The sequence below is a fragment of the Rhincodon typus genome, chromosome 16 (genome assembly GCF_021869965.1).
Source record: "Rhincodon typus isolate 14 chromosome 16, sRhiTyp1.1, whole genome shotgun sequence".
NCBI classification, from domain to species: domain Eukaryota; kingdom Metazoa; phylum Chordata; class Chondrichthyes; order Orectolobiformes; family Rhincodontidae; genus Rhincodon; species Rhincodon typus.
In genome coordinates this window covers 26,152,075-26,164,097 of record NC_063347.1, presented here as the reverse complement: position 1 = coordinate 26,164,097, position 12,023 = coordinate 26,152,075, and the positions used below count along the sequence as shown (strand labels likewise).

Genomic DNA, 12,023 nt, shown 5'->3' with positions numbered 1-12,023 from the left:
AGTAAGAGCCCAAGGGGCCAAAGGCAAAACTGAATACAAAACTGGCTTGCAAATAGGAGGCAAAGGTTGAAGGTGGAGGGTTGTTGGAGTAATTGGAAGCCTGTGATCAGCAGTGTATCACAAGGATCGGTGCTGGGACCCTTGCTGCTTGTTACATACGTTAATGACTTGGATATGAATGTAGAAGGTTGAATTTGTAAGCCTGCAAATACACAAAAATTGGTAGTCTCAGGCTACAGTCTGACATTAATTAGCTGGTCAGAGTAATCTGGAATTTAATCCCGATATGTATGAAGTGATACATTTTGAGAAGTCTAATAAGGGAAAGATATACACAGTGAATGGTAGGCCATAGCGAGTACTGAGAAACAAAAGGGCCTTGGTGTATAATCCATAGATCCCTGAAGGTGGCAACACAGGTAGTGAAGAATGCATACGGGATGCTTGTCTTCATTAGGTGTGGTGTAGAATACAGGAAGAAGCAAGTCCTGTTACAACTTTATAAAACATTGAGATAACACAGCGTGGAACTAGAGGAACACAGCAGGCCAGGCAGCATCATTTCTGAAGAAGGGTCCCGACCCGAAACGTCAGCTTTCCTGCTCCTCTGATGTTGCCTGGCCTCCTATGTTCCTCCAGCTCCACATTGTGTTATCTCAGGCTCCAGCATTGGCAGTTCTTACTATCCCTTTATAAAACAAAGGTTAGGCCACAGATAGAATACTTTGTGCGGTTCTGGTCGCCACACTATCAGAAGGATGTGATTGTTCTGGAGTGGATGAAGAGGACATTCACCAGGATGTTGCCGGGATGGAAAATCGCAGTTTTGAGGGCAGACTGGAGAGGCTTGAATTGTCTTCCCTGGAGTAGTGTAGGCTGAGGGGAGATCTAGTTGAAGTACATAAAACTATTAGAGGCATAGGTAGGGTAGATCATGAGAATCTTTTCCCCATGGCAGATGTGTCGAAGACCAGCAGGCATAAGTTTAAAATGAGTAGTAAGTGGTTTACAGAGGACCTGAGGAAAGCTTTTTCCATCCACAGTGGCAGAAATATGCAACACACTGCCTGAGAGGGTGGTGGAGATAGATATTCTTGCACTATTTAAGAAACATTTGAACAAGCACTTAAAATGCCAAGGCATAGTAGGCTGTGGACCAAATGTGGAATTTGTTGGTAGACACGGTGGGCCAAGGGCATCCTTCTATACTGTACGACTCTATGGCTTCAATTTTTCTGACAAGTCTGTTATTACTTTCTCTGATGCTTTTTGGAAATCCAAACACCACTTCAAATGCATTCACCACAATCTTCTCAATCAATATTAAGTCCAGAAGGCTGCAAGGTCCCCAAGCAGAAAACGATGTGCCGTGCTTCCAGCTTGTGCTGAGCTTCGCTGGAGCACTGTAGCAAGCTTCAGACAGAGACTTTGCCAAAGAACAGGGCCATGTGTTAAAGTGACTGGGGAAGGATCGTAACAATCTACATGTATCAGTTTATAAACAAACTATGCAGGTGTGTTAACACAGTAGACAAGCATATCATGGACTTGTGCTCAGTGGCCACTTTGCTATGATCATTTTGCCTCAACACATCAGGGGTGAGATCAAGAAGAAATAAGTTTATTTCATCTGGGGATGGCAGAAAATTAGAGAACAAGCCCTTTGAATCTTCTCCCAAGTAATGCACAAGAGCAGGGTGATGAAAATTGTTATCAATATTCTTCAAAAAGCATAAGCTAGTAGCTTGATGATACAGTGCACTGCAAATTTGAACATGATACAACTGATTAACTGGGCAGAACCAGAATACAGGAAAAGCCATTCCCCAGGTAGGTAGGATAATTTACAGCTCCCTGTAACAGACAAGTTGCAGAACAGCTGTTTGCCTTCTTAATCAAGAAATGAAAGGGAATTTTAACCCTCAACCACGAATGGAAACAAGTGAGAGGGGCAGTTAAAATCAAATGAGAAACTCATCACTGACCTTCCACTTAATCTTACAGGTATCAAAAACACTTACATAAAGCAATTAGGATCACCATTTGAAGACGTAGATGAGGATGCGATGATAGTATTAAGACAGGTCCCCATTACACCTCAAACATAAGCACTGAACTGCAAAGCTACATTGGTTCCCCAGGAAAACAAACTGTCATCGAATCCCACAGTGCAGATAGAAGCCATTCACCCCATCAAGTCTGCACCGACCTTCCAAACAGCATCCCATCCAAGCTATCCACTCCATCCCCATAACTCCACATTTACTATGGCTAATCCACCTAGCCTGTACATCCTGGACATGGATCTGGTGCCATGAAATTAAGCAATACAAGTTTGTTACAATGTTTTTTTTTGCCTTTTGGTCCAGGAGTTTCCCACAGGCCCCAGGGTCAAATACAGGGTCTTCTGTTCCCTACCTCTATCACAATCTCCATTCAACCTCTCTCTCTCTCTCTCCAAACCAACTACATTAGTGTCGAGGAATATTCCTAACGGCTCCAGTTAGGCTTCTTGTAGCTCACTTGTAACACTGGACAGCCACGTCCTGCCAACACTTGCATATTGATGAGCATCAACCACTGGGCCTCCCCATGGTCACTCATTTAGCCACAGGTACATTAGGAAGTTAAACATTTTTCACATGCAAAAGGGAAGGGAAAATAAAGGTAGTTCACAACTTATGATTGTAAGTGCCTAAACGAGAATTAAAAAGAATTTAAAGCATTACTCAATCTAATTGGGAACAAAACTGAACCTAAAATCTAACCACATTAGACAGAAAATAGTACAATATTCCCTGCAAAAAGCTCCTCCACAATCACAATGCCAATTAAGAAATAAGACTCCACATCATGAATAAAACCAATTGCTCAAATCTGGTGTACTTGATTATCTCTTTGATCTTTATTCTATAAATAGAATTATTGAATTAATTACTATATGAATGAAACTATTGAACACAATTACTGTTCCAACTCACGATTCAGCTTTAGCATACCAACAAATAAGCATAATCAATTCAAAGAAGGACAATCTTGATGCATTAATGAGATTTCAGGAAAAACAAACCAAAAAAGTACAATATAAGCTGCTAGGAAAATTCCTAATTATACTACAATAACACTACACTTCATTTTCCCTGCTTCTTATGCAGATATTTAAACAATAACAGCAGTATTAATAAAGAGTTTATCACCATCAAGAAATTAGTTTACATCAACATTGGAAAGTAATTGATTTTTCCACAATATAATTCTGAAGGAAACACACATACTTTGTAATACACCTGTCCTTTTACAAAAGAATGTACATAGTGTATGAAAACCAATTAAGCCTGCAGAAAGTGAGCGCTGCACTGCATAAGAAAACGTTGTACCATCCAAAGAAATTTAACAATCTGTGCTTCTAGAGAAATTTTCACTGGTACGAACAAATAACTTCCGATACTTTATCTAGAATATTAGATTACTATAGTTATGTAGCCTTTTCAAACAGATTTGAGCCCATGGTGAGATCCCTCTGTTGCTTTTCCATTTAAATAAGACTGACAAAAGTAATTAGATAGAAGTAATCAGAGCACTTACCAGGTCATGATTTGTTGAGTTGGAGTCATCTTCTGGGAAAGGTATGTAAACAGCTAAGGCCACACAATTGGCAAAAATAGCAATCAATATAAAGATATCAAATGGCCTGTATGTCTCGTTAAGGAATGCATTGTTTCAATGAAAACTAAACTAAATAATTAATGAAGACCAACAAATATTATCAGAACTTAGCAGAATGGAAAATTAGTCTTATTCATGACAAAATCATTTAATTTTTCAGAAACAGCTTAAAAGATGAGGTAGATTGGGTTTTACTTCAAAAATCTCTAAAAGCATAAAATGAACTGCAGTAGTTTAACTACAAGCAATTTTGGCAAACATTATGCAAAAGAAAACAAATTTTTGGCAAATTAAAATTGATTATATATTTTGTTAGCATACAAGTGTCTCACCAACTTAATAGAGTTTTTTGAAGAAGTAATGAAGATCGATAAGGGCAGAGCGGTGGATGTGATCTACACGGACTTCAGTAAGGCGTTCAACAAGGTTCCTCATGATAGACTGGTTGGCAAGGTTAGATCACATGGAATACAGGGAGAACTAGCTATTTGGATACAGAATTAGCTCGAAGGTAGAGGACAGAGGGTGGAGTTGGAGGGTTGCTTTTCAGACTGGAGGCCTGTGACCAAGTGTGCCACAAGGATCGGTGCTGGGTCCACTGTTTTTCGTCATTTATGTAAATGATATAAGAACATAAGAACTAGGAGCAGGAGTAGGCCATCTGGCCCCTCAAGCCTGCCCCGCCATTTAATAAGATCATGGCTGATCTTTTTGAGACTCAGCTCCACTCACCCACCCACTCACCATAACCGTTAATTCCTTTACTGTTCAAAAATTTAACTAGCCTTGCCTTAAAAACATTCAGCGAGGTAGCTTCAACCACTTCACTGGGCAGGGAATTCCACAGATTCACAACCCTTTGGGTGAAGAAGTTCCTCCTGACCTCAGTGCTACATCTGCTTCCCTTTATTTTGAGGCAATGCCCTCTAGTCCTAGTTTCACCTGCTAGCAGAAACAACCTCCCTGCCTCCACTTTATCTATTCCCTTCATAATCTTATGTGTTTCTATAACATCTCCTCTCATTCTTCTGAATTCCAATGAGTATAATCCCAGTCTACTCAGTCTCTCCTCATATGGATGTGAACATAGGACGTATCGTTAATAAGTCTGCAGATGACACCAAAATTGGCAAAGAAGGTTACTTCAGGGTACAACAGGATCTTGATCAGATGGGCCAATGGGCTGAGGAGTGGCAGATGGAATTTAATTTAGATAAATGTGAGGTGCTGCAATTTGGAAATGCAAGTCAGGGCAGGATTTATACAATTTATGGTAAGATCCTGGGGAATGTTGCTGAATGAAGAGACCTTGGCATGCAGGTTCAGAGTTCCTTGAACGTGGACTTGCAGGTAGATAGGGTAGTGGACAACTGCGTTCAATTCTGATCTCCCTCCTATTGGAAGGACGTTGTGAAACTTGGAAGGGTTCAGAAAAGATTTTCAAGGATGTTGCCAGGGTTGGAGGGTTTAAGCTATACGGAGAGGCTGAACAGGCTGGGGCTATTTTCCCTGGAGTGTTGGAGGCTCCACTTGTAGAGGTTTATAAAATCATGAGTGACATGGATAGGGTAAATAGACAAGGGTGGAGGAGTCCAAAACTAGAGAGCATAGGTTTAAGTGAAACGGGAAAGATTTAACAGGGGCCTAAGGGACAACTGTTTCACACAGAGGGTGGTGCGTATATGGAATGAGCTGCCAGAGGAAGAGGTGGAAGCTGGTACAATTACAACATTTAAAATGCATCTGGATGGGATATGAATAGGAAGGGTTGAGAAAGATATGGGCCAAATGCTGGCAAATGAGACTAGATTTATTTAGGATATATGGTTGGCATGGATGTGTTGGACTGAAGGGTCTGTTTCTGTGCTATACTTCTCTATGACTCTAATTGTTAGATTCATAGCTTCAGCTTAAATCATATTAATAACTACATGAATCATGATTTACTGTGTCAGGGCATCTAACAGAGTCCATCATTAGTTAGATTTGGATTTTTAAATGCTTGGTGGCAAGAAAGTGAAAATGAAAACTGGTGACAAGGCTACGAGGGAAACAAAGCATCTGGGAACTAAACAAACAGGACAAGAAACAGAGCATTTTCTTTACCAATCAGATTAAAGAGTTGTGAAATTAACAGCACAAAGCACTGAGAAGTTTAATTCAGCAAAAGTGAGTTCAATGTCAATCAGGGTCAGAAAGAAAAATAAGGATTGGGGTTAAATCATCCACGAGGTAGTTTATCAGTAATTAACAGTACTCACATAATTAAACAGGAATTTGTTCTTATACATAACTTTCTGTCATTTGTTTAGATTTTTTGTGTACAAACAGCAACTTCATACCACTCAATGCACTTCAATAGTGAAGCAATCACTTGCCTTTTTGCTAAGGTAACAGTGGTGTAGTACAATTGGGGCAGCAACTTTTCAGTGTTGTCATTTATCCACAGCCTTGAAGTTGCTCTACGTTATACACCGAAATAATGATGAGTAGTATTAGCCTCTCCATTAATTTGACAGAAAATCAGAGCCAATAAACTGATGGAAGGGTTTCCTTTTCCTGAATTAACATACAGCACTTTTGAAATGTATAGCTTTTATTTTGTACAGCAAGAAACTTTTGTCTCACATTTAACAAGGAAACTTGATAGACCCAAAGTCCCATAATGTAGAATATGATTTTGAGCAGACAGTTGCTAACTATGATCTGCATAAAATTTCACATTTTTTTTGGTATATAGAGTGTTAATTCCATTGGCATGATACTGTGCCAAATATATTAAAAGTGTTTGTACTAACAAAGTGAAACAATTTCTGTCTACCTGCTTGATCTAAGCCTTTCAGAATGTTGAAACCTCCCCTGAAAGTATCAAACTCCACACTTTAATAGTTAACTTTGATGAACAGAGAGATTGTTTGGCAGCAACTAATATTACATCATTAAAAGGGTACTTAGGTTATAATGAATGACATAAACTTCTGTGGCAAGCTTAGTTCATATTAACTGAACAAATACAGCAAGCTCAAACCATCCAGTGCATTTCAATGGTGAGCTAGAGAGCAAAGTACTGTTTTAGTAAAGTCAACATCAAAATATTGCAACTGGGGCAACAACATGTAGATTTTGAAGTTGCCAACGACCACTCACCTCAAGTTATAGCATTATATTCACATAAGGCAAGCAGCATAAGGTTCACCATTTTGACAGCCAGTTATGGCTTATTGAGTTTTATATTGAAAACCTGATAAATTAACACAAAGAAATTATTTTTCATTCAGACCTATTCTGAAACATAATGATACACCTCTGCGTCAGCTGGATTTGAACTCTGACCTTCTGGCCCAGAGGTTGGGACTCTACCACTGAGATAAAACTCAAGATACCAAAAGATAATTAAAACAACACTTTCCTGGTTAAAGCTTGCATTGTTGTCTAATAACTATTAAAATATATTTCACTATATTGCTCTTTTCAAGAACTGTCTTTATATGGATTCAGTGGACCTTTACAAGATAGGAGGCTAGTCAGCCTGCCATGTTCATGCTAACTCTTACCAGAAGCAATTCATCTCTGCTGCCTTTTCCCCTGGCCCTGGGTTTTTTCTTTATTTTTCAGACAATGGTCTAATTCTGTTTTGAATGCCTCCACCACACATTCTCAATTATTCCAAGTCTTAAATGTTCTGGTAAAATCAATTGGCAATATTTCATTTTTAAGCTTTTCCTTGACATTGTTAAGTTATAATCCCAATATTGCACAACAAATATAAAATGTTTCAAATAATGAAGCAACAGTGTATGGTGCCAACAGATATCCATTTCAGGAAATCAGTTGTTTGGTAGTTAGTTCTAATGACAGGTCATCCATCTAGCTGAAGTGTTAACTCTGTTTTTTATTCCACAAACGTTGCCTAACCTATGAACACTTACAGCATTTTCTAATCTTAGTTATGCTAGATAATTATGGTTGTGCAATTGATTTACAAAAAGATGTGTTTGTTTTGGGACCATTATGGAACACATATTATGAATAAGGTTGAAAAGTTTTTTAGATCCAACATACCTAAGTTTGGGATAACAAGGTGTGGAGCTAGAGGAACACAGCAGGCCAGGCAGCATCAGGGGAGCAGGAAAGTTGACGTTTGGGGTCTGGATTTTCTGAAGAAGGCATCCAGACCTGATAAGTCAGCTTTCCTGCTCCTCTGATGCTGCCTGGCCTGCTGTGTTCCTCCAGCTCCACACCTTGTTATCTCAGACTTCAGCATCGGCAGTTCCTACTATCTCATACCTAAGTTTGAGTTCACCTTCAGATAAAGAGTCTATCATAACATACGTAAATCATAACATACAGATGTACTGTAATTGGAATAATTGTAATATCATAGACTTCCTAAGAATACACTTTGACTGAATTCCGTTCGTTCAATTTGCCCCGATTTTGTGGTTTTATTAAAATTATGCAAAAAAAATTGAGGATAATGCTGACAGCATATTGTCCTTACATGAAATTTGCTGGATGGCATTAGAATTAGTTTTGCTAAGGATTTGCTACCATTTTGCCTACAAATACAGTATCCTACATATTTAGTCGTATTTTACGTGCAATATGCAAATACTGCGATGCCTTGCAGGAAGATACTCAAAAAGTAGAACACGCAGCTTCTGATTTTTCACGTGTCGAAGCTCTTGCGCACATCATATGACAAAGAGCAGATGAAAAAGGATACTTCCATTCTACAATACTAATACAGGCTCTTCTAATAGGGTTGTTGAGATTTAAGCAGAATAGGGCACGGGCTGGCCTGTTATTCACTGTACTGCCCTGCTGCTTCTTGCTCTTGGCGAATTGCTGGCGTTTTCTTTGGGCTGCTGCACTGTTGGATTCCGTGGTCGAGTTCATGGTTGCGGCAGCTTTAGCTTGCCTAGCCGCGTCAATAGCAGCTTGCCAGGACAGTGCTGCTGGCCTGGGTAATTCGGAGTTTGACTGGAGACGCCATCCGTCACTAGATAAAGGGTGTCTGTTGCTGGCATAATTTACTCCTGTGAAAGAAAGACGTAATCAGACGTGGAAGTGACCTTTTTATTAAAAAAACATATGTTTACCAGGGGTAATGCTTTAAAGCAACCCTTAAAACTAAATAACAAATCCGTTTTTGAAATCGCGAGAGTAAATACATCCATGATTTTGTATTTAAATACAACAGAAGTGAACATGTGAAAACTGCAAAAATATCTATCACACCGGTTCAGCAGCTTGCATTATTGCCAGATTACTTTAAGGCTACATTCAGAGGTTTCATGTCACCACTGCCTTACACATCAACCTGAAACAAAATGTGTTTATTTAAATAGACGAGGACGGCGTGTGTATCTTTCTGCCACATTAACTGTCACAAAATGTATTCCAATGAAGCATGTATATTGAAAGCGAAGTCTGTAATATCCACAACCAGGGTGTTTCCCCTATTCAGCGTGATGCGATTATTAAATCTTAATGTGAACTAAAATCGTTTACGTAAAAAGTTATTTAAAATCCAAATGTTTATTAACCACGAGGTTTAACCGAATTACACTATGATTCAAAAGAACGACTGACTCTTCTGCTCTTTTGTCAGAAATGAAATATCTTAAAAATGAAATATCAATCAAACAGAAAGAAAATAGCTTAGGGCAAATGTCAGATATATGAATTAAAACCTTCCAAGTCACTTCAGCTCGAGCATCCTCGACTGTGCGATTGTAATCAACCTCACATCACTTACCTTCGCAGGGCTCCTTTAATTCATACATTCTCACTACTTTTGTATTGCATCGAAAAATAAATTGACTAAAAACGAAATGACGAGGCGGCTTTTCATCCCCCGACCCCCATAATAGTCAAACACCGGTGGCTATTTCGTTTCCCTCCGTTTTTTTATCCAGCATCATTGTGTAACATCCGGGCTCCGCTGATGTTCAACCGACGGGATTCCTCGCTGCTGGCTCGGTGCGCCCCTGTCCCTGTGTCCCTCTCTCTGCCGGCCCCTGGCCACTGCTGTCGGCCTGACTTTGACAGCAACCGCCGGAGCAGCGAAGCCGAGCGGGGCTGAGCTGCAAACTGGGCTCGAGCGGCGACTGAGGGTGCGCGCGAGATGCGAGGAGGCGCGGGGTCGGAGTGGTGTTAGGGGGATGGGGGCGCGTGGGGAGACGTTGAGGCAGCGCGCGAGCTCGTGTGACGGAGGTAAGGGGCGCGCTCGTGTGAGGGGAGCACGCTCGCGCCCGGGGTGACGAGAGCGCGCTTTCAGGTGTCCTCTCTGGCTTCATTCAAACAGCCACAGAATTGCTTAGGAAGCAGGGTGTAAGTTAATCACCTCCTCCACCCCCATCTCCAAACATCAAACCCTCTCCCCAAGGGCAGAGGCACCTTAAACACACACGGCCTACAGTTACTGTGGGTAAAGGGGCCGTTGCCCAGGAACCCGGAGACAAGGTGGAGGTTGGAGAACCATCACTTACCCCTACCCCTGCAGCAGGTCACCATTTGTTCGAATGGATAAATGTGTAAGGAACGTGCATCTGCTTTTAACCATGCATCAGTAAGATTACCATTTCAGGTAACGGTTCCACTTTTAATGGCAGCAACTTGGGACTGTCAGTGTCAATATTAACATCAACTGAAGTTCCAGGAGTGAAATAGAAAACGTTATTATCTACATCAGAAAAGTGGCAGCACTTTGCTTTTACAGTGCATCTTTGATTTTTTTTCTGTCCAAATGTGCATGTTAACTAATCTGAAAAAAATCGTCAGTGTCCCAAAGCTTGAAAGTTGCATATTTATAATGGCATACTCAAAATAATTTTCAAGACCACAAATAATAGTGAAGAACACTGGATTTAAGAACCTTATTACACATATATAATTATTGATTGAACCTTACCATCCTTCTTATAATTATGATAGTGAGTGATAAAGACAAGTCTAAACCCCGCCACACACATTATTCTCCACATTAGGTATAAGTAATAATAATGATTTATCAAACGTTGCTTCTTCCGCCTCCCTGTGAAAATGTTCAGGTTGATATTGGAATTATTTATGTTTTTTGTTTCAGATGCACATCGTGCCATTTTAACAATGTATCTACATGCATTCATTCTGCACAGTTGTTGGTCTCACTTCTAAATTTGTGATGCCCACTCTTTTAGGCACTCAGAATACACATTGGGCCCTGTCCCACTCAAGATTCTGTAGTAACTCTGGCAACACCAATGAATGTAAGGTAGCAAAATTTCTTCAAAGAGAAAGAGCTAAGAAAACAGAATATGCTCCACTAGATCCACAAGCATTGTGACCCCAAAAGCACACTCCAAACCTTCTCCTAGGGCATACCAGAAGCTGCTACCTGGATAACATATATTCAGCAATAAACAAAATTAACAAGTTAAATTAATAAAAAAAAACAAAGAACTCAACAATAATTTCTGCTTGGCTATCAAGCTGTCTGGAGTTATGCAGCAGGTGTCTACAGCTCAACAGTCTAAGTATGGTCCAAGATACAATTTTGTTTCGACCTTGTGCCCACCTGTTTTGGCACAAGTATTATTTCCTATATCCAGTTTGCATTATATATCAGCAATACATAATTTCTACCCCATGATTTTGTCACATCTAGGTTTTGTTATTTAAGATGACCAGGCCATCTAAATGGTAGATGTTAAACTATTCATTATAATGTTCTGCATACAGTGGAGAGTCTAATGTCAGTTGTGGTTCACTTTTTCCTCTGACTCAAAGTGGGTTTAAATCCCATGCTTAAGAGGCTGAGCACAAACTCTCGATTTGCACTACATTGCATTGGTTTCTCTTCACCAGTTGCACAGAACTAAGCAGTGAGACTAACAAGATCTTTAACAGTGCTTTTTATTTTAAAATGCATTTATAACACACTAAATGCTTTAAGTGAAAACAAAATGAAGAATTCCTGACTCAATGCTAGAGAAAAATGGCTTCAGGCCAAAACTAATGCAGGAGTGAGGGATGGGTTAAGAATGACAATGAATACAGTGATAAGTAGAAGAGAAGAGAAGTGAAAATGAAGAGTGAGGGGGGAGGAACAAAGGGCAAATAAGGATTAGGGGATTTTGGAAAATCAGTTCTAACTCGGAGCTCTGTTGTTCCCCATCCCAAAATCTAACCTGGGCTACATTTCTCTTGACAGTTTCTTGTACTTTCAATTGAACAAGATCCACATTTCAGACTAAAATAATTGAGTGGGAAAGGGAAACAGGAAAGAGCAAGACTCAGAAAAGGAGGAGACAGAAAAGAGAAAACAAAGGATTATTCAGAGTCAAGCAGGTGAATAAATGAGCGAGAAGAAC

The 12,023-nt window shown here is 39.9% G+C and overlaps 1 protein-coding gene across 1 annotated transcript in view; it reads right to left on the bottom strand.

The window, feature by feature from the left end:
- cacna1da (calcium channel, voltage-dependent, L type, alpha 1D subunit, a) overlaps positions 1–9,778 on the bottom strand; it is a 504,619-nt gene extending 494,841 nt beyond the window's left edge. Inside the window, exons 1-3 of the mRNA XM_048606392.1 lie at positions 9,428–9,778; positions 8,393–8,705; positions 3,586–3,691 (exon numbers count right to left, since the gene is read on the bottom strand). Of these exons, the coding sequence (XP_048462349.1) occupies positions 3,586–3,691; positions 8,393–8,705; positions 9,428–9,455 (447 nt within the window). The 5' untranslated portion in view covers positions 9,456–9,778. The remainder of the gene's footprint in view (positions 1–3,585; positions 3,692–8,392; positions 8,706–9,427) is intronic.
- Positions 9,779–12,023: the final 2,245 nt, after the last annotated feature.